The 25,423-nt window shown below is 51.1% G+C and overlaps 1 protein-coding gene across 1 annotated transcript in view; it reads right to left on the bottom strand.

Annotated features, from left to right (window-relative positions):
- Window positions 1-4,225: 4,225 nt before the first annotated feature.
- The window catches only part of CIB4 (calcium and integrin binding family member 4), a 43,514-nt gene continuing 22,316 nt past the window's right edge, over window positions 4,226-25,423 (bottom strand). Inside the window, exons 4-7 of the mRNA XM_053250035.1 lie at window positions 12,564-12,705; window positions 6,586-6,695; window positions 5,541-5,629; window positions 4,226-4,421 (exon numbers count right to left, since the gene is read on the bottom strand). Of these exons, the coding sequence (XP_053106010.1) occupies window positions 4,400-4,421; window positions 5,541-5,629; window positions 6,586-6,695; window positions 12,564-12,705 (363 nt within the window). The 3' untranslated portion in view covers window positions 4,226-4,399. The remainder of the gene's footprint in view (window positions 4,422-5,540; window positions 5,630-6,585; window positions 6,696-12,563; window positions 12,706-25,423) is intronic.

Below are 25,423 nucleotides of genomic sequence, written 5' to 3' on the forward strand. Positions count from 1 at the left end.
GTGTTGACGGGGCTGCCAGATTCCCCTCCCCTTGCCAGGCAGATTATCGTCCAAGCCTGACCTGAAGGGCTTGTGGGGGCAGGGCATCCCCACGGCTTTTGATCGTCACTCCCTGCTTTTTGTATTTAAAATAACTCCAAGAGAAAAATAGCCACGGCACAGCACCCTTCGTTCCGTATCCTGGAAGGCACCGGTCTTCATATGCCGACTGGTGGGAGTCCAGGTAGCATCGAGGCTAAGGGCCAAACGTTTCCACTAGTGTGCATCAGGCCTAGTAAGGGATGGACTCCAGGCAGGTGGGTCCCAGGACCCAGGGTGGCGGGGAGAGAGAACTGACCAGCAGGCCAAGCGTGCCAGAGGCAGGTGGAGTGTCCAACAGGTAGAAGTTGGCCCCTGGCAGTCTCGTGCCTGAAGGAGGACCCCAGATGACTAGGGGTGTGCAATTCGGGATTTCGGGTGATTCGGCTCGGACCCGAACCGAATCACCCCTATTCTGTTTTGTGCCCGAATATGGGTCACCCGAATCACCCTTGATTCGGTTCGGATTCGGATTTAATCCGAATCCAAATCCGAATCGATTCGGGGGGTAAAAGGGGGCCCAGGGGCAAAATTTTGGGGTGGGTGGTAGTGCCCAATGGGTAGAGTCAACCACCCCAATTTCAGGGGGATTGGGCAAAATCCTGATTTTTGGTGAATTTTTAAAGTTTTAGTGACTTTGGGGCAGTTTGGGGGCATAGCATGGGATCTGGGCAAAAGGAGTGGGGTGGGGTGGTAGTGCCTAATGGGTGCAGGCTACCACCCCAATTTCAGGGGGATTGGGCAAAGGGCTGATTTTTGGTAAATTTCTGAAAATTTCATGTCTTTGGGGCAGATTGGGGCATATTGGGGCAGAAAGTGGGGCCTGGGGCAGAATAGTGGGGTGGGGTGGTAGTGCCTAATGGGTGGAGGCTACCACCCCAATTTCAGGGGGTTTGGACAAAGGGCTGATTTTTTGAGAATTTTTTAAGTTTTAGTGACTTTGGGGCAGTTTGGGGGCAGAAAGTGGATCTGCCCCAAAATAGTGGGGTGGCGTGGTAGTGCCTAATGGGTGGAGGCTACCACACCAATTTCAGGGGGATTGGGCAGAGGGCTGATTTTTTGAGAATTTTTGAAGTTTGGGTGTCTTTGGGGCAGATTGGGGGCAGAAAGTGGATCTGCCCCAAAGGAGTGGGGTGGGCTGGTAGATAGTGCCTAATGGGTGGAGGCTACCACCCACCCCCAATTTAAGAGTGATTGGGCAGAGGGGTGAATTATGGTGAATTTATTTGTATGAGGTTTGTCTTCATAAGGTGAAGTGTGCTAAATTGATTACTTCCTCATAGTAAAGGAAAGTGTGAAAAAGTGAAAGTGGGGTCATGAGAGTTGTTTAATTGAAAAAAATCTCATTTGCTATGATAGAATGAGAATTCACACCTCAGAAAAAACTTCTGAGGTGTGAATTCTCATTCTATCATAGCAAATGAGATTTTTTTCAATTAAACAACTCTGACCCCACTTTCACTTTTTCACACTTTCCTTTACTATGAATAATATGAGGAAGTAATCAATTTGGCACACTTCACCTTATGAAGACAAACCTCATACAAATAAATTCACCATAATTCACCCCTCTGCCCAATCACTCTTAAATTGGGGATGGGTGGTAGCCTCCACCCATTAGGCACTATCTACCAGCCCACCCCACTCCTTTGGGGCAGATCCACTTTCTGCCCCCAATCTGCCCCAAAGACACCCAAACTTCAAAAATTCTCAAAAAATCAGCCCTCTGCCCAATCCCCCTGAAATTGGTGTGGTAGCCTCCACCCATTAGGCACTACCACGCCACCCCACTATTTTGGGGCAGATCCACTTTCTGCCCCCAAACTGCCCCAAAGTCACTAAAACTTAAAAAAATCTCAAAAAATCAGCCCTTTGTCCAAACCCCCTGAAATTGGGGTGGTAGCCTCCACCCATTAGGCACTACCACCCCACCCCACTATTCTGCCCCAGGCCCCACTTTCTGCCCCAATATGCCCCAATCTGCCCCAAAGACATGAAATTTTCAGAAATTTACCAAAAATCAGCCCTTTGCCCAATCCCCCTGAAATTGGGGTGGTAGCCTGCACCCATTAGGCACTACCACCCCACCCCACTCCTTTTGCCCAGATCCCATGCTATGCCCCCAAACTGCCCCAAAGTCACTAAAACTTTAAAAATTCACCAAAAATCAACCGTGAACCGAATCACCTGAATTTTTCGTGCCCGAAATTCGGGTGATTCGGCTCGTGCCCGAAAAATATCGGGGGACATCGGGGGTGATTCGGTTCGGCCCCGAATCACCCGAAAATGTTCATTTCGGGCACAGATCGTTCTGTGCCCAAAATTTTTTGCACATCCCTACAGATGACACCAACCACACCCCGCTCCTGGCTTTCCCTGCCACACCACCTCCATTCTCTGCTGCTGGCTGGGAGGTGAGTTAGAATGCTGCTGTACTCAGCAGAGTTGGAAGCTGGTGGAGAAGGGAGAGGGGGGTAGCAAGGAGAAGAGGAGGCTTTCTGCCCATAGAGCTGGGCTAGAGTGGTGCCGTCCATAGAGCTGAGCTGGCTAGAGGGCTTTTCAGCGTCAAACCACATGTTGCACCTATAGTTTGAAATCTTTCATGCTTGTGTGTTGTGTGCCTGTGCATAGGGCCCCTGCGAGAGAAGCGAGGCTTTCACTCTTCCCTGCCATGGTCCTTCTGATCTGCACTGGGCCCTCTGCATGTTCTGCTTACCCCGGGAAGAGACCTCCATTGATGCCAGTAAAAGCCTCCTCCTGGATAAGCCGCACACACCAGGGGCTAATCTGGATTGATATCGTGGCAGGGGAAAGAGTTCCCTTGCACTGTGGTCCTGATTTGATCAGGGTCCCCCAAAGATGTTATTTCCATTGGAAAACAACAACCCAGAGTGTGCCAAAGTAACACGTACTGTGACCTTAGGAGTCTAGACTGGGAGTCCAGAATTCCTGGTTGAACCTCTTGCACTGCTGCCACCTGGGCTGGAAGCAGAGGCTGGAGCCAAGCAGTGCCAGGCTCGGCCCGAGAGGGGCCTGTGACACACTCTGTCCTCCACCCGGGGGCTAGGATGACAAAGCACCTCCTGTTTTCTGCATGTGGCCTGCCCCCACCTCAAAGATCCAATTGCATCTGTCAGTCAAGTTTCCACAAGCAGGCCACAAGATGCTGAGCGCGCGCGACTCTGTTTTGGAAGGGAATGGCTCCACTGCCCAGGACTTTCCCCAAGGAGCCATACCTCATTGACCGGTCCAGCACGGAGGTTCCTGGCGTTTGCTAGGAGGAGAGAAGGGATCGATGCAGCGCATGCCCACTGCAGGCATTCTCTTGTCTCCCTCCAGGGAAGTTAGGAAGCCCTCCCACAGGGCCTTGCTGGTCTGCTTGCCACAGCAGCAGCCCTGTCCATCGCAGAGGCTTCTGGGGAGGGCTCTAGGGCCCAGACAGTCACCCCACATGTGTTGGAAGTTAAAGGACTTTGTGCTGTCTCTTTGTCTCAGACAGTGGAGGACAGACTAGTGAGTCAGAGGGCTAGAAAATCAAGACATTGGTCATCACTTCTCCACTGCTCTGATACTATCCCTTTGATATGTAGATTGCTACTCTTAGGGATCAACTTCCTTCCTCTCTCTCTCTCTTCCCTACCTGCCCTTCTACCTTGCAACATGGCAAGCCTCTATCCCTGCACCATGTGTGCAGAGAAGATGCAGAATCCATCTGCATCCAGCTAGATAGATAGATTAGAGATCCTAACTCCTCACTTTCCTATCTAGAAAGGAGTTCCTTAATAAATGCCTTTTATATTGATTTGAAACTATGAATTGGCTCCAAGTTACTTTACTCTCAGCATACACGCATGCCTAACTAAATTTCCGCTGTGTTGTGCCTCTGTGCACTCTGCTATAATGAGAAAGGGATTCTCTCACCACAGAGAATTTCCAACAACATGAGCTGAGCATGTGCCCCAAGCCATTTCCATGGCCCGCAGCAGCAAGGGACGGTGGCACAGATGGGCAGGTAGCCCCACACTGACCTTGGCTCGCCCTCCGGACCTTGCGCTTAAGGAATCGCTGTCGGCCTTGCAAGGGAGATGCCCAGCAGCTCTCCAAGACTACAGCAAGTGGGCACTTGGAGGGGGGACTGACTCGCTCGTGCTCTCCTTCCCCTTTCCTTTTTATTCCCACTTCTGCTGAAAAATACATAGGCTGTGTGGTTTCCCTCCCTCAACATCCATGCTGGAGGCTGCTGGAGGAGGGGGTCTCGGGAAGGACCTCTTTGCTCACAAGCTGCCCGCATCTTGTGTCCGGCTGTCGTCCTGCCCCTTCCTCAGAAGCAGATCCTAAAGGAGCTGAGAGACGAGGAGGTCCATTAGATTCCTGGGTAGGTCCCCCACTTGCCTTTCGGCCATGTGTCCCCCCCCCTCACCTTCTCTCCTTCTCCTAGGGTGTCGCTATGTCCACGTATCGCAAGGGCCCCCTTCAACCGCCCTGCCACTCTCTGCCCCCATCATTCTGAATTCTGCAGATGTGTCTGGGCCCCGGCGGCTGTTGGGCCACACCAAGCAGGAACTCCCACGCTGGGACTTCGGGCTGCACACCTGAAATTCTGCTCGTCTGAATTTCTTCCTGGATGTTGACGTTCCAAATCGCCTGCTTTTGATTCCAAGGTGGAGCCAGTTGCTGACGTCCTGACTTAAATTCCTTGACAGAATTCCCATAGGAATGAGTAGGGCCAGTTAGTCGTGACTAAATTCCCCTCTTCGTTTCAGAGGGATTTCTGCCAAGTCATTTAGTCAGGATGGAAGCCAGGCTGTGAAGGGTTCTCCATTCCTAAAGGCCGTGCAGGTCACCACGCGGGGGCCCCACTGTGGCTGCAGCTCCCTGTTGGTCCAGCCACCATGGCTGAAGAAGACCCAAGGCTTGGAACCCTTGGCTGCATGAAATGCATTGTTAACCACGCAGCTCTACCTGAGGAATGGCCAGCCTGCAGGCAGCGTGGCTCTCATGAACGCTGGAGCTGGATGGGAAAGTGAGGAGCAGAGGGAGCTCTGGGAAAGAGAGGCAGCGGTGCCCCCTTTGGCGCGCAGGCACACACACACACACACACACACAGCCCTACCTCATTAGGATGAGAGCTGCTGAGTCCTGCTTCATCCCCAGGCTGTGCAACCAGACTTCTCTGCTGCCCCATGGGCCCCCCAGAGCCAGTCTCAGACCCCACTCCACCCTGCCCTGCCTTCTCTTCCCCTCCTCCCAAGCACCTTCTGCCAGGGTGTTTGGCGCACCTGGGGTGTGTGTGTGTGTGTGTGTCCCTTTTCCAGAGCCAGAGCTGAGAACACACACCTATCGGCTCAGGCTCACAAAGGGAGCTGTGAGGAGCAAACAGAGTTCTGGGATGGAGAGGCGGCTGTGCCACACACACACACACACACACACACACACACACGGCCCTGAAGACGAGCTCTTACTGTAGGAAGTCCGGAGACTTGGCCATGGCGTGTTCAAACTCTGCCAGGGACAGCATCCCGTCGTTATCCAGGTCGGCCTCCTCCAGAATCTGCTTGGAGGGGCACAGAAGTGCGTGTTACAGAGGATGGCACCCATTCCCAACCAAGGACATCTGAAGTGGATTTCAGCTTCACATCTGAGAAGTTCTGAAAGAAGTGAGTTTCTCTAAGGCAAGTGAAAAGTCTCGGGCGGGGGGATCTGCAAATCCTTAATGGGGTGATATTCTCTCTCTCTCTCTCTCTCTGGGCAGAAGTGGGAGGCCTGTATACTGAATATAAGCAAAATGAAGACCATTCTGGATTCAAGAAGACCCCCTTAAGAAGCAGGGGTTAAATACAGGTTCTACCTGCATTTACTCTGAAGGAACAGAGCTCTGAATTTAAGATGACCTCCTGATTTCTAATATCAAAAGATTTGGAGGAAACCTCATCTTGGATTCAGATAAATACATTAGGAAGCCCATTTGGCCCTGGACCTGGCCTGTAACTTGTGGCCAGTGTACATTCCTGATCGGTGGCCATAGAAACCTAAACATCAAGGTAAGGGGAGGGCTCAAGAGTGCTCAGACCTCAAGAGGAGGAGAGAGGGGTCGCGTGGGAGCTGGGCCGGAGAGGCATGCCCGACCCACATTTTGTCCCCAGTATTTCATCAAGGATGGACGGATCCTTGACAGAAGGATACAAGAATAAAAGCTCCCGCCTCCCACACAATCATCCTGCCTTGATGTTTGAATTTCTGACCACCGATTGGGAGCCTACTCAGCTCTCCTATCCTGGCTGGCCAAGGATCCTCCCAATTGATGAGGGTCGTGTGAACAGCACTAGTATCTCATGCTAGTTCAACCAAGTATTACACGAGCCTTTTCTGCTGCAGCATGACATTGGGAGCTTGTGTTTAGCTGACCCCACTTTGTGCTTTTTGGCCTTCTCAGAACAAGCCACTGCAAGATGCCTCAAGGTCTCAGGAGGGACCATAAAAGAAAGGGGTTGCTCTAAGGATACGCACATGGCTGGCCAGGGACACAGTCTCTTCTTCGCTGAGACTTTTTCCGTTGAGCATTCTGCGGATAACACTTTGGAGGTCATCTTCATCGATAAAGCCATCGTCGTTGAAATCTGGTGAAGTGAAGGGAGGCAAAACATGAGCAACAGGTAGGGGGGTTAGGGAGGGTTGTGTGCAGAAGGCAACCGGGTCACTAGAAGTATACTGCTGCATCTTAAGTGGGGTGCAGATAGAGATGCTTCTGAAACTGGACTCTTCCAAACTGATCTTGGCATTTCATACTCCTAATGTACTCCTAATGTAGGAGAGCTGGTCTGGTGGTAGCAAGCATGACTTGTCCCCTTAGCTAAGCAGGGTCTGCCCTGAATGCATATGAATGGGAGACTTGATGTGTGAGCACTGGAAGATATTCCCCTCAGGGCATGGAGTCGCTCTGGGAAGAGCAGAAGGTTTCAAGTTCCCTCCCTGGCAGCATCTCCAAGATAGGGCTGAGAGAGATTCCTGCCTGCAACCTTGGAGAAGCCGCTGCCAGTCTGTGAAGACAATACTGAGCTAGGTGGACCAAGGGTCTGACTCAGTATATGGCAGCTTCTTATGTCCCTATGTCCTGCCTGGTTTTGTTCCTGAAGGATGCATTAGAAATTCCTGGCAGTTGTTTTGCATTTGGAGTTTGGTGCAAGGCATAGGCACAGCTTCATCTGTGTGGTTTTATATATATATATATAACAAATGAATGTGCAATGATAAAACATTGCAAAAGGGAACCCTCTTGTGTGAAGGTGCATCAAATGATTGCAGGGAGGTCTAGATGCCCATGGATCTGCATTCATAAAGCACCTTGTGGAAGCCTCAGCACCTGGGGCTGTCGATATTCTCTTCAAGAACAGAAGGGCACTCTGCCCAGGTGTGTGTGTGTATTCACACGGCGATACCTATAACAAGAATAATATTGATAACAAAATTCTGGCATCCCAGGTCCTTGGGAAGGACTTGATGTCTGGATAAAACAAACCAGTCAATAACACCTGTTTGTGCAGACAAGAAATAATAATGACAATAACAATGGGAAAACTCATCTCATCATGAAAGACCCAGCAAAAGGTGCAGTCCCAAGTAATTATAGACCGATAACCTGCCTGCCAACCATGTTCAAATTATTAACTGGAATAATAGCAGATGAAGTCATGCAACACTTATTAACTAACAAACAGCTTCCAGTTGAACAGAAAGGAAATTGCCCGAACACCAGAGGCACAAAAGACCAGCTGCTGATTGACAAAATGATTTTAGAAAATGGCAAGAGAAGAAAAACCAATCTAATTATTGCATGGATTGACTACAAGAAAGCCTTTGATTCATTGCCTCACACATGGATACTAAAATGTTTAGAAACAACTGGTGTCAGCAAAAACATTCAGATACTTATTAAAAAAGCAATGAGCATGTGGAGTACACAGTTAACAATCAAGGGCGTGACACTTGGACAGGTTAGCATTAGAAGAGGCATTTTCCAAGGGGACTCACTATCCCCTCTGTTGTTTGTAATCGCCATGACCCCACTTTCACAAATACTAAACAAAACAGGCTTCAGATACCAAACATCTAAAACATCAAGTAAAATCAGCCATCTGCTGTACATGGACGATCTGAAGTTGTATGGAAAGTCCCAGTCAGAAATCGAATCACTGCTAAACACCGTCCGTATATTCAGTAGCGATATAGCAATGGAGTTTGGACTAGACAAGTGTGCTGCATTAATAATGAACAGAGGGAAAATAACAAAAACAGAAGGAATAGAACTGCCCAATGGAAGCAAGATCAAGAACCTGGAAGACAAAGAACATTACAAATACTTGGGCATTCTCCAGGCTGATAACATCGCACACACTGAAGTTAAAAGAAAAATTGGAAGTGAATACATCAGGAGAGTTAGAAAAATCCTAAAGTCCAAACTCAATGGCGGGAACACCATACAAGCCATAAACTCCTGGGCGGGCGATACCTATTATCAGATACACTGCAGGAATAATAGACTGGACCCAGGCAGAGCTAGAGACGCTGGATCGCAAGACCAGGAAAATCATGACCACCCCTGCCGTGATGTCGATAGGCTATACCACCCTCGCAGCTCAGGTGGAAGAGGAATGCTGCAAGTCCATCAAACAGTAGAGGAGGAGAAAAGAGGCCTTGAAGAATATATCAAGGACAGTGAAGAAGATGCACTTCAAATGGTCAATAATGCGAAACTATTCAACACCAATGAAACAAAGCAGGCCTACAAGAAAGAACAAGTCAAGAACCGAGCAGAAAAATGGAAAAATAAGCCCCTGCATGGTCAATATTTGCACAATATAAGTGGAAAATCAGACATCACCAAGACCTGGCAATGGCTTAAGAATGGCAACTTGAAGAAAGAAACAGAGGGTTTAATACTGGCTGCGCAAGAACAGGCACTAAGAACAAATGCAATAAGAGCAAAAGTAGAAAAGTCAACAACAAACAGCAAGTGCCGCCTTTGTAAAGAAGCAGATGAAACTGTGGACCACCTAATCAGCTGTTGTAAGAAGATCGCACAGACTGACTACAAACAAAGGCATGACATAGTAGCAGGGATGATACACTGGAACTTCTGCAAAAAAATACAAGCTACCTGTAGCCAAAAACTGGTGGGACCATAAAATTGAAAAAGTGGTAGAAAATGAAGATGTAAAAATATTATGGGACTTCCGACTACAAACAGACAAACATCTGCCACACAATACACCAGATATCACTGTAGTCGAGAAGAAAGAAAAACAAGTCAAAATAATCAGCATAGCCATACCAGGGGATAGCAGAATAGAAGAAAAAGAAATAGAAAAAATCATCAAATACAAAGATCTACAAATTGAAATTGAAAGTCTGTGGCAGAAAAAGACCAAAATCATCCCAGTGGTAATTGGCGCCCTGGGTGCAGTTCCAAAAGACTTTGAAGAGCACCTCAACACCATCGGGGCCACAGAAATCACCATCAGCACAATCACCTTGAGAAGGACTCGATGTCTGGATAAAACAAACCAGTAAATAACACCTGTCGGACTGTGTAAATAAATAATAAATATAAATATAGAATAAAGAATTAATACAGTCAGAATTTAAAAGACCAGGCTAAAACCCCAGTTAAAATAGCCGGTTAAAAAAACTGAAATTAAAAGTTGTCAATGAAAAGCTCAACACTAAGAAATGTACTAGATAAAAGCAGAGGATACCATGTTTAAAAGCCTCTCGAAAAAGATGTGTCTTCCCTTGTTTCCTGGAAACCCTAGCCTAAAGATCTGCGTGCTCCCCCTAGACTAGAATCTCACGAAAAGGCCTCCCGGCCTCCCGGCCTCCCAAGAACACCCGTTCGCCCGATGGTCACACCCCTGCCTCCCCCCCCCGCCTCTGCCACCCATTGCTGCAGCCCCTTGTCCCCGAGCAGCTGCTGGAGCGTCTCCCCTCCCTTCTTCTCCTGCCTCTCTCTGCCTTGGCTCAGCCCTGCCTGCCCGCCTTGTGAAGCTGCCTGTGCTGCCAGGTGGATCCGAGTCTGAACACACTGCGGGAAAGCAAACTGGATGGGATGGCATGGATAGGCCTGTCAGGATTCTTGTGTGTGGCCTTTCCCCAGTGACGAAAGGGGCAGGAAGCCAAATGCACAGGGCCAGTCTCCCACTGCGGTTTCCTACTACCATGTTTTCCAGCAGTAGTGTGCTGACCCCCTCTTCAGCAGCCCCCAGTAAAGGCAGAACATCTCCAAAGCCAAGGGGCAGCAGAGTGTTTCCCTCAGGGCATAGGAACACAGGAAGCTGCCTTCTACTGAGTCAGACCCTTGGCCCAGCTAGCTGAGTCTTGTCTACACAGACTGGCAGAGGCTTATCCAAGGTTGCAGGCAGGAGTCTCTCCCAGCCCTATCCTGGAGATGCTGCCAGGGAAGGAACTGGGAACCTTCTGCACGCAAGCAGGCAGGTACTCTTTCCAGAGCAGAGACCCCATACCCTCAGGGGAATATGTGCTGCTTACACATGTAGTCTCCCATTCAAATGCATACCAGGGTGGGCCCTGCTTAGCAAGGGGGACCATTCCTGCTTGCAACCACAAGGCCAGCTCTCCTCCCCTCTTTGCTTCTTTGGCCCATATTAAAGGACAAGGAAAAGATTGTGGCTGACGGGCTGCACAACGTTTCATCTGCCTTGGAACAAAAGGTGTGCACAGCTGCACACAAAAGGCACAATGAGCAGGCATGGTTCCCAATGGCTGTCCATCGCACAACTGCATTTGCATCATCCTTGCATTTTGCACAAGCACGCCTGTGGGCAGCTGTGGTGTGTGGGCATGTTCTCTTCCGTGGCAGCTAGAACCCTGGGCAGGATGTCAGCCAGAGTGTCTTCTACGCCAGGGCTTCTCCAATTGGGTACTCAGGTGTTGTGGGACTACAACTCCCATCATCCCCAGTCTTTGGCCATTGTGACTTGGGATGATGAATGGAGCTGCGGTCCGGCAACAGCTGGGCGCCTATGGTTGAGAACCCCTGGACTAGCCTCAAAGGAAGGTGGGCACTCCCACATGCCCTTCCCACGATTCCTCTGGCTCAGACTAAAAGCTGAGCTGGAGAAGCATTCCGGGCTCATCTCCAGCCCCACCCAGCCCCGACCTTCCCACTCCCCTGCTGTATGGAAAGGAGGACAGGTCTCTGGTGCCTTTAAGAGCTGCACAGAAGAGGGCATCTCAGCAGGGGCAGCTTGGCGTGCAGCGGGGAGAAAAGCAACCCCTGGAAACTTTACAGACAGAGCTTCTACCCCAAAGCTACTTCAGAGGAGAGAGTATGTGTTCACACACCAGCCAAACCTACCCCCAAGTCCCTTCGAGATCCTTGCACCCACTTCACACAAGTTGGGCTTTGTCTTGCGAAATCTAGCTTATCTCGGTGTATTTCCTGGTTTTTAAAATGCTGGTTTTAAGCTACTTTTCTGAAAACGCTGGAGCAAATAGAGAGAGGCACTGAGGTAGAATCATTCGCATGATAAGAGGGAAGCTCTCTTCAGAAATGCAGATATAGCTCTTTAGAAAGCTCTCCCCCCCCCAAAAAAAAATTGGCTAGAAGGAAACCACGGAAGCATGCCATATGAACTTGTTTCAAAAGAAAACCAAGAGCAGAGGGGAGGGGCTGCTTCCCTCAATGCCGCGAGTGTCCTTCGAAGTGGCTTCGCTCAACATTTACCCCGCAGCACGAAGCCATGTGTGGATAACTCCCTGCTGAAACTCCTTCTTCAAGCCACAGGAGACTTGCCCTCATTCCAGATGGCATCCCTGCACTGACTGGGCCAGACCACAGCCTCAGTGGTCTGGTGCAGGAGCTGAGCTCTTGGGACGTGTAGTCTTTCCTAGGGCTACTGATATTTCCCAGGGCCCACCCAAGCAGAGGGCTTTCTGGGTTTTCTTCAAGAGAGTCCGGCTCCCTTCTGAGCCAAATGGCTGCAGGGGGTGGGGGAGCTGACCCATCTCTGTGCCCCAGTTCCTTTTGGGCTCTCTCTCTTACACCCAACTCCGCACTGAAGATTCAGACTCCCAGAGAGAAAGATGGTCCGAGCTCTGCTGACTGAGAGGTTTCAGTAGAGCTACCAAGAGATGAACCCGGGGCTTCTTGCTGCAAATACCCCTAAGCAATAGCCTCTCTCCCACCGGGCTGGACTTTTGACCCTAGAATCTGGTCCACTCCTGCCTACCTTCGCCCCTCCATGGAGACATTTTGGACGCAACCTTTGCTTGCACTTGGATGTGGGGATGGACTCCTCCCCCTTGGGGTGTGCCTCTGGGGCCCCGGTCCTTACAAAAATGAGGCCCCGGTCTTGTCAAGGTTGCTGGCCCATCCTCGGCTCCCCGGCTGGGCCTGAGGTGGTGGCTCTCCCCTGGTGCTTGGGAAGCCAACGGGCCTGCCATGGGCAGCACAGAGAGGCCCCTCATACCGTAGATCCGGAAAGCATACTCGATCTTCAGGCTGGGACAGGCCAGGTCGCTGAAGACAGACGCCATCCCCAGGATGTCCTCAAAGGTGAAGTAGCCATCCGTGGAGAACACCTTGCAGATCCTGTCCTTGAAGGGATTGACCTGTGCAGAAGGAGGCAAGGTGGTCGTCATCATCATCATCGTTAATAATAATCAATGAATACTTCTCTTCAACAAAAAAAAGGTCTCAAAGCCGTTTACATTGCAAAGGTTTTAAGAAAATGGTCCCCTTATTTATTTTATTTATTTGATTTCCCTTTCCTAGAAGGAATCTCTCTCTCTCTCTCTCTCTCTCTCTCACACACACACACACACACACACACACTGCAACAGTCACTGGAGCAGTAGCATCAGGTTCTAATGAGCTGGGGGGGAGGGCAAAAGAGGCAGCTTGGGTTGCTCCTTTCTGTCCCACTCATGCCGCCTGCAGGATGTCCATTTGTCAGATAAAGCTGTGCTGTTAACCGCACAGCTCTACCTGATGAACGGCCAGCCTGCAGGCTGCGTAACTCTTGGGTGGGGCAGGCGAGAGAGGAGCCACCTGAGCTGCTTCCAGGAAGCAGAGGCAGCTGCGCCTCCTTGGATGCCCCCCAGCAACTTAGGACCCGCCGCAGCGACTCCCCCTCCTCCCACTCTTCAACCCAAGTTCTCAAAGTGGTTTACAAAGAAAAATAAATAATGCACCCAGAAGATGGCTGTCCCCAAAGGGCTAACAATCTAAAGAGAAATAAGGCAGTTGCCAGCCACAGCCCCTGGAGGGATGCTGTGCTGGGGTTGGAGAGGGCCAGCTGCTCTCCCCCTGTGCTAAATATAAGAGAATCTCCACCACTTGAAAAGCTGCCGCTTGGCTCAGTTAGCAGGGGTCAGTGAGCGACTGCCCTGGAGAGACCCGAGGCTAGTTTGCAGCCGGTCAGTTGCTCTCCGCCTGCTCAATATGAGAACCCCCACTTGAACCAGGACAATGCCCAGTGAGTGGCAGGGTTGGGCGGGGTCAATCGCCGGCTGCCTCCAAATGCCAGGGGACCCTTTGGGCTTCCGTTAGGAAAAGAGGTCATGAGAGTCCCTAGATTCTCCCACAAGCAAGGGGGCACAACAGCTGCCTCACCCAAACTCCTCTCCCTTGAGATGATTACGGACAGTAGGCTGACTTGGCTCCGGAGCATCAACAAGAACCGGCAGTGAGTTTGATCATGGTGAATTTTCAGTTGAGATTCGTCCCCACCGCCAGTTCTCGTTGCCTGCAGCCACTCGCTGCTGCCCCTGGGTGGCAGTGCAGCACCAATTCTGCCTTCCTTGTCCATATTTTGCCCAATGCCTTTCAGGTTTCCACTCCTGGGTATTTTCCCGATTACACTCTGCCACAGTTTCGCAATGTGTCCGTTAAGTGCCCCTCCACATTTCTCATGCTGTGACATCGCAGTCACTGTGCTGTCACCAGGGTGCTGTCCATATTTCCAATGCCATGATTCGGATTTTATTGATGCGTTTTGTAAAACTGTTGAAGAAAAGTGCTGTGTTTTTTCTGTTGTATGGAGGCTTGCCTCGTGTTTGATGCATTGCAGTGCGATGTGGTCTGGACAGTTCACTTGGATTTGCCAATTTGTACAGCCGCTTTCCACCCATTCCTGAAATAATGTTGCTACTCATGTTAAAAAAAAATTTTTTTCAGTGTGAAAGGGTGCAACCCGAAATGGTGCAAGGGTGCAACTCATTTGTCATCTGCTTTCAGCTTTTGATTTTGATCACTTACGGTTTTTATCAAGATTTTTTAATATATACATTCATGCTTTGGATTTGCTGGCTCACTCGGCAGATCGAGCATCCGTTGATATGTAAAGCCACAAAATATATTTTTCTTAATATATTATTGTCACCTCTCAGTTTTTCATTTCTGCGTTTGGCCCTAGGTTTCGGTCATATTTATCTCTGGAATTTGATATGTGAAGCCAACTTCTTTCTTTTAAAAAGTATATCTAATGTATTTCCGTTTCATTTCCACTTTCGCCCTTGGCTTTTGATCCCATTGGTCTCACACCCCATGTGTTCAGTGCTTCTGCCTGCACAAAGGAGAAAGTTGTTGCACCTTTGTACAAAAGCACAGAGAAATGGTTTTGTTTTTTAAAAAAAGAGTTCATTGTGTCCGCGGTTCCCCCCTCCCCCCTCCACGACCCTATTGGCTGGAAATGGAGAGGGGGAGGGGGCAATGATTGAGATCCAGGTGGAATATGGACACTTCCTGCCTGGAAAATCCGTTGCAGTGGCAGGCAATACGGACGGCCAAAATCTTGTCATACTTCACAGAAAACTGCATCAAAGCACCTGCACTCGCGGTTTCAAACCGCTGCCTAATTCCACTGCACTTTGCAACACTTTAACCATTGCAAATCTCATAGTAAATGCCCTGGCAATTAGATTATCTTCAGTGCAGCAGCAGACTACCTCTCTCTGTCTGTAAAACACCCTTTTGAACACAGCATTTGATCAGTGCATTAAAAAAAAAAAAGAAAAGATAAATAATGGAGTCAGGATAAATGTTAATAAGCAATTGGAGAGTTGAGCAATAGGCCGGGTCAGCTCTGGACACTGCAGGCAGAACATTCAAATGCCACCCGCCTGGGCGCACACACACACTCCTTCCCATGGGGCTTGTGCAAGAGAACTTCCCACAGGGTTGCGCCCTGTGTTTCTGTTTCCCACTCAGCTGCCCTTTGGATGCCCAGAATCCACCCTCTGGGGGCCAGACGATGTGAGAGCTCCCTGCTCCCCAGTCCTACAGGAGCCGAGATCACACATACCACCTGCTTCCCATTGAGGAACTGGAACCCCCTTGGTCCTCCAGGGAGCTTTTGTTCTCCCCCACTGATCCTGGGGGTGGGGGCTGCATTCCCTGACTTCTCCCAGGGCAGTTTGCTTCCTTGGGTCCCCGGAGGCTGTTGGCTTGCCAGTTCAGGGCTGCGAAGGGCAAAGGGTGAGATGTCCCCAGATCCCACGGTTGCAAATCTTGGCTCCCCCGATGTGGGTGGATCCCAGCTCCCATCATCCTTGCCATAATGGCCACATGCCATGCCACAGTCCCAACCTGCTCTTCCCGGGAAAGGGAGGAGGAAAGCTGTGCAGGACCAAACAGCATCCCAGCAGGCCTTGTGCCCCAGCAGCTTCTGCAATATTATCCCCACTCTTGCCCCCTCCCCGCTTGTCTGTTGTAGACTGTAGGCTCCTTGGGAGCAGGGGCCCTGTCTGTGTTGCTGACACAGCTCTGCAAGGCACCCCTGTGGCCACCAATGCTGTAGCACAACTAAATCCACCCGCCGAGGCATCCGGTGAGCTTCTCCCGCTGCCTCACTGCAACTGTTCTGGGGAGCCCAATGCCGCAGGAAACCCCCCACTCTGGGCTCCAGCCACTGGCTGCAGGACTTGCAGGGGTCGGAGCAGGCATTCTGCTTCTCTTTCTAAAATAGACTCCACTGCTTGGCCAGGAACAATCAGAACTGTCCCATGAGAAGCAAGTCAGGCGGGGGTGCGGAGGGGGGGGGGCAGAAAAATCTCCATTTCTATTGTTCCTTCTGAAAAGAAAATAAGTGCTTTCTGCAGCAGTCCCGATAATGTGCATTACGAAGCGTCCTTTCCCTGAAAGCCATTATTGTGCCTTAAATAACAGAGATGCTTATTTATTCCACGGCTGAGGAGAAAAGAGTCATAGACTCCAAGGAGAATCAAAGGCCACCCAGAGCAACCCCCCAGCACAGCCATGTTTCTTGCCCCTCCTGAAAAGACTCCCTGCATCCCTCGGACAAATGAGCAGGCTGTCTGTACTTCCGGACATCCATAAGTTTTAAACTGCTTGTTTAATTGTTTTTATCCCGTTAAATTCTCTTAACTTTTTAATTCTGTGAAATTGTTTTAATTATCTTTACTCTGTTTTATATTGGTTGTGTTTTAAATTGTGCACACTGCCTAGAGGTACATGTAACAGGGAGTGTATAAATATGAGAGAGAGAGGGAGGGAGGGAGGGAGAGAAATTGCATCTCAGTGAAACAGATTTTCCAGGTGGAGCCTTGGTTGTGCCACCCCAACGCTGGACTTCTCTTTCAAGGGAAGCCAGCCAAAGCCTGTCTCAAGACTCTTTTAGGTGAGAGTCAGTGGAAATATTGGCCTTCAGGGTGGTGTTTATGGCATAATCCTAGGAAAGGGTTTTTACAAACTTGTTTTAATTCATTGAATTAGTCTTCAGTCCACATCAGCACAGGCACATAAATGGCTCAGGCTGGAATTGTTGACCTTCAGGTGATGTTTGGTCTTGTCTGTGTGTCCTTGTCTGAGTGTTTCCATGGGTTCAGTAGCAGCTAACAGGCTGGGGCAGGGGTGGACCAAAGGAGGCAGTATGGGTTCGCCTCTCTTTCCTGTGCTGCCTGCAGGCTGGCCATTTGTCAGGTAGAGCTGCACTCTTAACAACAACTACAACAACAACTACTACTACTACTACTACTACAAATATTTCTATACCGTTTTTCAACAACGTTTCCAAAGTGGTTTACATAGAGAAATAACAGACAGGTTAACGGAATGACCAGCCTGCAGGCAACACAATGGGAGAGAGAGGAGCAGCCTGAGTAGCCTCCTTGGGAACCACCCCACCACCACCACGCAGGCTTGTTAGGATGAGCCACAACCGCTTGTAGCTTGCCATGGGTCTCCTCTTGAGAAAGAGAGGGAGAAATAAAATCTCAGGAACTTGACCAAAGAAAGGGACTCCTTTCTCCTGCTACTCCTCTAGAACAAAATCCAGGCACACAGGTCTGGGCAGGTTTTTGGAAGATCATGAAATTCTGCACGGATTCCAGAGAGTCAGTAAAGAGTCACAGTTAGGCCAGGGCGAGGGAGCTCTGAGTTCAAATCACCCCTGAAGTTCATGGGATAACCTTGGACCAGCCACTCTCTCTCAGCCTAGCCTACCGCACAGGGCTCCTGTGAAGATAAAGCAAGGGGACGGGGCGGGCGGGCTCTCTGTGCCATCCAGAGCTCCTTGAGGAATGGTGGGGTACATGGGTCAGAAACAAATAATCAAGTTCTCTCTGGCATTACACACGACACATTTCACACACACACACACACACACACACACACACCCTGGCATAGCTGTAGCATGAGCTGCAGCCCTTTGGAAGACAGCTTGGCTGGCCCCTGCGTCCCTGCAAAGGGCAACCCTCCCTCAGGGAAAAGTCCTTCTCTGAGCAGCCGGCTCTCAAGCCCCAGCAGAGCCAGAGGCCAAGTGGTTAAAGAATCCAAGTCTGGCCGGAGAGGGCCCCCCCGCCCCCCCCCCCCATGCTGTGCTACTCACGGAGGGCTTTCTCCTCCCCCTGCTGATGTTATTTTCAAAAGGGGGGAGGAAGATAGCAAAGACAAGAGCACAGGACGTCCCTGCCAGCGTGAATGGAAAGAGCTTCGCTTTCCTGAGCCGTTGGTTGGTCTAGCTGATAGCGGACATTGGTGGCCGCTGTCCAGAGAACTGTGAGAGTGGGGTCCATGCTGTGCAGGGGGTCAGTTGCTCCCCCCCCCAACAACACTCCCCCGCATGTACACACACAGCACCAGCATCAGTTTAATGAGCAATTGGTGATGTGGGAAGGAGGGCAGAGGGGTGGTGCTTTGAAAACAAAGCAGAACAGAAGTTGCTGACCATGTAAGCAAATCTCTGCCTTCACACAGAACTGGAGAAGGTGCAGAAGAAGAAGGTGACTGAGATGACCAGGGGCCCGAAGCACCTTCCTTACAAGGCAAGACTACAGTACCTGGGGATCTTTAGTTTAGAAAAAATGAGAGAGGTCTATAAAATTAGGCATGGTGTGGAGAAAGTGGAGAGAGAGAAATTCTTCTCCCTCTCACACAACACTAGAACCATGGGTCACTCAGTGAAATTGATTGCTGGGAAATCGAGGACCAACAAACGGAAGTACTTTTTCACACAATGCACAATCCACTTGTGGAATTCTCTGCCACGAGATGTGATGACAGCCAACAACCTGGATGGCTTTAAGAGGGGTTTGGATGACTTCATGGAGGAGAGGTCTATCAAGGGCTACTAGTTGGAGGGCTATAGGCCACCTCCCGCCTCAGAGGCAAGAAGATGCCTCCAAATACCAGTTGCAGGGGAGCAACAGCAGGAGGGAGGGCATATCCTCACCTCTTGCCTGTGGGCTTCTCAGAGGTTTCTGGTGGGCCACTGGGTGAGACAGGAGGCTGGACTAGATGGGCCTTCTTGGGCCTGATCCAGCAGGGCTGTTCTTAGTTTTTTTGGTAAAAGCGCTTGCTGCATCATGGCTTTGGGAATGGCCTGTGCACTAAGCACACCCCTGACAGTTGCCTAGGGCACTGATCCTTGGGGGGCACCTAAACAGTGCCAGAATATAGCTCTGCCCATTATTCTTTCTCACCCTCCGGGACTGCACCCTTGAAGTACTGCACAGTGACGTAAGAATGCAATAGGTAACCCTGCACCCTGCACTTTCCACACTCCCAAAGACACAGTGCTCCTTGCCCCTCAGCCCCCCACCAGTCCATCGGCTGGTCTTCTCAGCTGCACCCCCTCTCCTGAATATGAGTTGCCGGCCTCGGCAGCCATTTCCAAGAAGACATGTTCTCCGACGGGACTTCCAAATCAACTGCAGCATCTTTCCATCTCTCCAGTGTTGGAGTTTGGCCCCCATAACAGACTGGCCACTCCCTCCCACCACTGTCGCTTCAGACCAGCGTGGGCTGGTCATTCTCTGCTCATCCCCACGGGCTGGTCGTCCGACCTCGAGAAAGAGAAGCTGCCATGGGCTCCAGCTGAAACCGGGGCTCCACACTCCTCGGCCGTGGGCACACCCAAACCAAACTGTGCCGAGGGTGCCAACAAGCCCAGGGCTGGCCCTTCCTGGCCACCATGTGGAACCACTCACTGCCCAAGCCACTGACCAAGGAGGGCCTGTCAGTCCAGCCAGGCCAGGAGGCGTTGGGTGGCTGTACAAGTGACCGAGCCACTCGCGCTGGCATCCAAGGCTGGGTACTCCTGCTTAAGTGGACCCCCTTGCTCACACAGGGTGCTAGGAAGCTGCCGTCTATGGAGACAGACCATTGGGCAATTGAGCTCAGTATTGTCTAACCGGACTGGTAGCAGTTCTGCCAGAGGTGGAGGGAGGCCAGTGGTGGCCTAGGTTCTGCTGCTGCCATGGCCCCCTAGCCTCGCCCCCTGCATCTGAAGTCACAGGGAGCATTTAGCCATCCCCCCCCCACGCGTGTCTGACATCAGGTGCAGGGGCGTGATTCATCTCCCAAACGGGGCCACGCAGCCCATTGGGTGTTAAAAGGCAGTTCATTTTTGAGCTAAATCACACACCCCGCATCTGATGTCAGAGGCGGGGTGTGTGTCTGAGGCGCCAGGCGTGGCCCTTGAGAAGCGGCGGCCTGGGTTCTTTGAACCCATCTGCTCAATGGTGGCTCGGCCTCTGCGTTCTATGGGGGTTCAGGCAGGGGGCTTTTCCCTGGGGGAAAGCTGCTGCCTTCTTTGTGCCCTCCTTCTGGGCTTCCTGAAAGCCCCTCTTGGAGGAAAGTAGGATGCTTTCCCACCTTGGAGCAAGGCTCTTCCGAGGTCCTTCATTAGGGTCCCACCTCCCTGTTTATGGGTGGAAACTCCTGCCTGCCACCACTGGTCAAAGCTGCCTCCAGTTTTGATCTGGCAACTGCTGCTGGATGAAGCAAAAATGGTGTGTGAGGGGGACGGTATATCCAAAGCTGGCCATCCCGGCCCCCCACCCTCTCCCCCTCCTGCTGCATTTTCCCCTTCTGCTATTTGTGGGGTGCTAAAGGGGTTGGCCTGAACTGCCCCCTCCCACATGATCTTGCCTGTGGGCTTGTCAGGGGCACCATCTGGTAGGCCACTGTGGGAAACAGGGTGCTAGGCTGGATGGGCCTCCTTGGGCCTGATCCTGCAGCAGGGCTCTTCTTCTGGTCTCATTTAGATGGTGCGTGTATGGGGGTGGTTTGGATGAATCATGCTATGAGGAGAAGGGGAAAGGCACACTGGGCGGGAGGGGGGATGCTCATGCACATCCCTGCCATGTGCTGGGCACAGCCAGCTTGGCTACAGCCCCCTGCTCCTCCCCAGAGGCCACCCAACTGCCTAGACTGGTGTGGAGCCATATAGACCAGGGCAGGGTGCCCGATGGTCGCAGCAGGGGGGAGGGATCGTTGCCCCTCTTTGAGGACAAGCAGAGCATCCGCTCTTCACCACCAGCACCTTTCCAGGAAAGCAAAGCTGATGGAGTGAAGTTTGCAGTGCAAACAACCAAATGGGGCTGCTCCCCAAATGCAGAGAGGAGCCTGCAGGCAGGGCTAGCAAAAGGATCTTCCCACCCAGGGGAAGGATTGGTTGCTCCCGGGCAGCTGAGGTGGGTTTGGCTCCAAGTGGGTTGCACAAGGAGGAGCACAGTGGGAGGTGCACCAAAGCTGTGTATATCTCACAGCTGTAGAGTCACATGGCAACATTGTGTTTGTGCAGTTGTGTGAGAGTGCAATTTGCACAATCGCAAACATTGTGCAATGATATGTTCATTATTTCCAGTCCTGGTTGCGTGCTTTCACAAATTTGCACTCTTGCGCAATGGCACAAATGCAGAGTTACAATGTGAATGCACAGTTGGGAGATATGTCAGCCAGGGATGGAGCTACTAAGAATATTTCACAATTTCTGGCACAGATATGCTGGTTGCCCAGTCTGCTTCTGGGCTTAATTCAAAGTGCTTAGCAATGAACCCCCAAATGGCTTTGAGATGTGGGTGTTGCAATGTAATGTGCATACTATTACACAAGTGTGCTCTTGCGCAAATGCAAAACACACAAATGGAGTTGTATGATAGTATGGTCATGGGAAATAATGCTCCTACTATTGCACAACTGCATTTGCACAATTTTTGCATTTGCACAAAGCAGACTTGCACAACTGTATGCACATTACATTGCAATGTGCAAGGAACTTTGCGCTGTCTGTCAGCCACTAAGTACTGAAGCTTCAGCAATGGTGCTACGATTTTTTCTCTTTGCTGTTCTGTTTTATTTGGGGACCATTTTGTGTTTGTTGTTTTAAGTTTCTATTGCACACCATTCTGGTAGATTGTTGGAAGGGTGGCTTAGAAGGAGATTTAAATAAACCCATTCACCCCAAGCCTTCTCAATCCATCCTCCGCACGACTGACGGGCAGGAAAAGGCCAGCAAGAGACAGCAGCAGTGGCTGGCATTCACTCTTGTTTTAATCTGCAGCTCCAGCCCGGCTTTGCTAAGTGATTTGTGATGGAGAAGGGCTCCTAACCATCCCTCCTAGAGCGATGGAGATTGTTCAGACACAACTCATGATGGGAGAAAGAGAAAAGCTATTTTTCCAGAGCACACGCTGCATTCCAAATGCCAGCACAGAAGCTCACAACCTATTTGATCAGCATAAAGTTTTGCATTTTGCATTCTGGGGAAATGTCTTTGCCTGCAGGGAAATTCTTCATTTAAGTACCAACAGAGAGACTGTATGAGAGAGTGTCAAAAAGGACCTTGGACTCACAGTGGTCTGTGCTTGGTGGTGGGAAGGGGAGGACAAAGGGGCACTCTTTAGGAATCACTGAAAAGCAGGCCTGGGTTGGAGAGGAGATGTCTGTGCACCTGGTTTGTGGGGGAAGAGGGGGAGGCTCCAATTTCAAGCAACCTTTTCCAAGTCATGCCTGCAGCGGGCTTAGGAGGAGCTGCTTACAATTCTATACACGTAAATATGTTAGTCGAGGGGCTTCTCAAACTTGGGTCCCCATCAATCCCTGCCAAAATGGCCAAAAGACATTGACACAATGCTGTGACACCGACACACTTTTCAGGACATTGGAAAGCTCCCAGTGAAGATAGATGTTGCTCCAACAGCCATCAGAACTCAACTGAGTGTCTGAGGAGAGGTGCCAGCCTGCAGAGCATTCAAGCCCCACCCTTCAGTGGGGAGCTGATGAGAGGAGTTTCCCAAGGGCTTGGAGCTCTGCATTCTGGCACCAGTTATGGGGGGGGGGCTGGGGGCCCCACCAGGTTCCCCTTCTCCTTTGGGAGCTTGCAGGGGAATAAGGTGACGCGACAGAGCTGCCGGCTCTCATTCTTCCTCCAAGGAGTCTCCTTGGTCTCCTCTGGTCTCAGGAGCAGAATCTGGGGTCAGCTGATCTCCCTCAGGGCAGCCCATGCAGCGCTCTGCTCCGCACTAGGCCTCAGCCAGCCATGGGGAATGTGATGTCCCTGGGGGTGTGGCTATAGCGCCATGGCAGAGCATGGAGAGACGTAGGTTTTGGGCAGTATACAAATATGTAAAATAAATAAAATATGTTAAATAAATAAAATAAATCTGCTTTGCATGTAGAAGGCCCCAGGTTCATGCCCTGGCAGCCTCTCCAGGTACAGCTGGGAGAGTCTCCTGCCTGAAACTGACTGCTGCCAGTCAGTGCAAACACGACTAAGCTAGATGGACTGATGGTCTGACTCAGTAGAAGGCAACTTCTTCCTTCCTCAACTGATTCCTGTTGATTGATCTATCTATCTATCTTCTATCTGTCTATCTATCTAAACCATCCCCTCTCTGCTTCAAATCCACTTTCTAAGAAGTCTGTGGACTAGGAGGTGGCCGGAGGTGCACCTAGGTAATTTTGGAGCCTCAACCCAAAGGCTTTTGGACACACACACACACACATGCTGGAGCCCCCCCGCACCCCCCCCCATGTTAAGCATCATCCCCCTGCGTGTGCACACATGCACACATCCCATGACACATGCAGTATTTTTAACTCATGGCTTCTTGAGGGTACAAACAGCAACTGAACTCACAAGAATGTAAGACTATAAAGCAGGTATATTTATGCAAATGTGCATTAGCAGAAACATTTCAACAGCAACTTAACATATTCTCATCCCACATAATTCTTTCCCCACTGCCCCCTGCTGTCTCTAAAGCACCGGGCGCAGGTCACAATCACACTCGGCCACCCGGCACTGTGTGGGTCTGTGACACGGCCTGGCGGCCACACCACCCAGGACAGACTCAAGAGGATTTGGAGGCCCCCAGGGGGTGTGGAGGCAGCCCTGGACTTCGGCCCTGAAGAGTGCCTCTGGACGTGGCGTGCAATGTTGACAAGGGCATGTGGCTGCTGGCCATGGGGTGTCCTGCCCGGCCCAGCCCTGAAACCTCCAGATTATTCAAGATGTAGTTTCACCAACGGGGCTGACCCCAAATGCTCTGCAATTTGGCCATCTAATGTGCAAGCCCTGGGGGAGAATGGGGGCGGGGGACATTTTGGCAGTTTGAGGGGGCCTGGGATGGAGACAGAGGAGCAGAAAGGGTGCCCCAGTGCGGGTGCTCCGCTCTCTGTTTCCGACAGAACCCCAGCAGGGTGAGCCGTCCTCAGGCTGGCATCACTCCCAGGGGGCTTACGGGGGCCACCCAGAGGAGCAGCGAATCCAGGTGGGCTGGGGGGCGGCTTCCGCTCCCTCGCTGCTCCCACCCGGATTGGGAGCCCCAAACATCTCCGCAGGCTAGCTGTGGGCTCAGCCGCTTTGGGAAAGGCCACCTGGATGCTCTCCGTTCTGACTCCGGCTCACCCAGAGCGGCGGCTCCCGAGGCGGCTGGCTTTCACATGCCTCATGTCGAGGCAGCGTTTTGCAGATGACTTTTTCATAAAAGCCCCAAGCGAGGCGTCTATTTGTGTTTGTTGACACGACCCGCGGATGTCGAGAGGCGAGGCCGAAAATAGCCGGCTTCTGCAACCCCGGCTAATTAGAGAGGGCGTCTGCGGAGCCAGAGCAGCACAGCCAGGCCTGGCCACGTTTTCGGCAAGCTAGAGGAGGGCCCCCCCCCACATGCACCTCCTGCCGGCACTCTTGAGGAGGCTGCTTTTTTGCAGCCGACTTCTGGCAGGGGGACAGGGTGGGGAGAGGAGCCTGCTTAGGAAGGGAGCTGGGGGGGGGGGGCGCCCGATGGGGGGGTGGCCATTTGGAATCCTTGGTCTAAATGTGGGCTGTCATCCAATGCGAGAGGTTTGGTGTTGCTTTTAAATCTAGTAACTGGCTTTTATTAGGCAATTAATTAATAAATAGATTAAATTTAGCATGGGAGGAAATGCCATGTTGAATATTTCATTTGCGTTACATTTGGGAAATGGCCCGTTCCCGGCCGTAGCAGTGCACCAGACAGAACATGGCAGGGGCGGGGGGGGTGCAGGAATGCGCACAGTCAGGGATCATCTCTTGGCTGCGTCCTCACAAGGATGATGAACTCAGGATTGCTGAGCCCCCCTGGAGCTGGTTGTGAGAATGCAGATTTCCCAGGCAGTTCTGGTCAAGCCACTGTGATGAATCTGCCTCTAACCAGGATCGATAATCAGGTTCCAGTTCTGATTATCTGTCCTAGCTAAACACTGCCATTTGAGCAGAATTTCTCAGGAAATCTGCATTCTCACAACTAGCTCTGTGGGACTCAGCAATCCTGGATAACATTTTAACCAGGATTGTCCTGATTGTGAGAATGCAGTCCTCATATTGCACAAGGCCCAGGTTCAAAAGGTGCTTTGATACTGATGCTGTGAGCCAGCATTGGTCTGACTCCTGCCTGTAACCTTGGAAAAGCTGCTGCCAGTCTGTGTAGACAACGCTGAGCGACATGGACCAATGGTCTGACTCAGTCTAAGGCCACCTCCTATGTATGGTGGGGTGGGGTGGAAAGGATGCTTGTTGGGTTGCCATTGCTTGTGCCAATCTTGGTCAGCTGGACCACGAGG

This window comes from Hemicordylus capensis, chromosome 1 (assembly GCF_027244095.1).
Source record: "Hemicordylus capensis ecotype Gifberg chromosome 1, rHemCap1.1.pri, whole genome shotgun sequence".
In the NCBI taxonomy this organism is placed as follows: Eukaryota; Metazoa; Chordata; class Lepidosauria; order Squamata; family Cordylidae; genus Hemicordylus; species Hemicordylus capensis.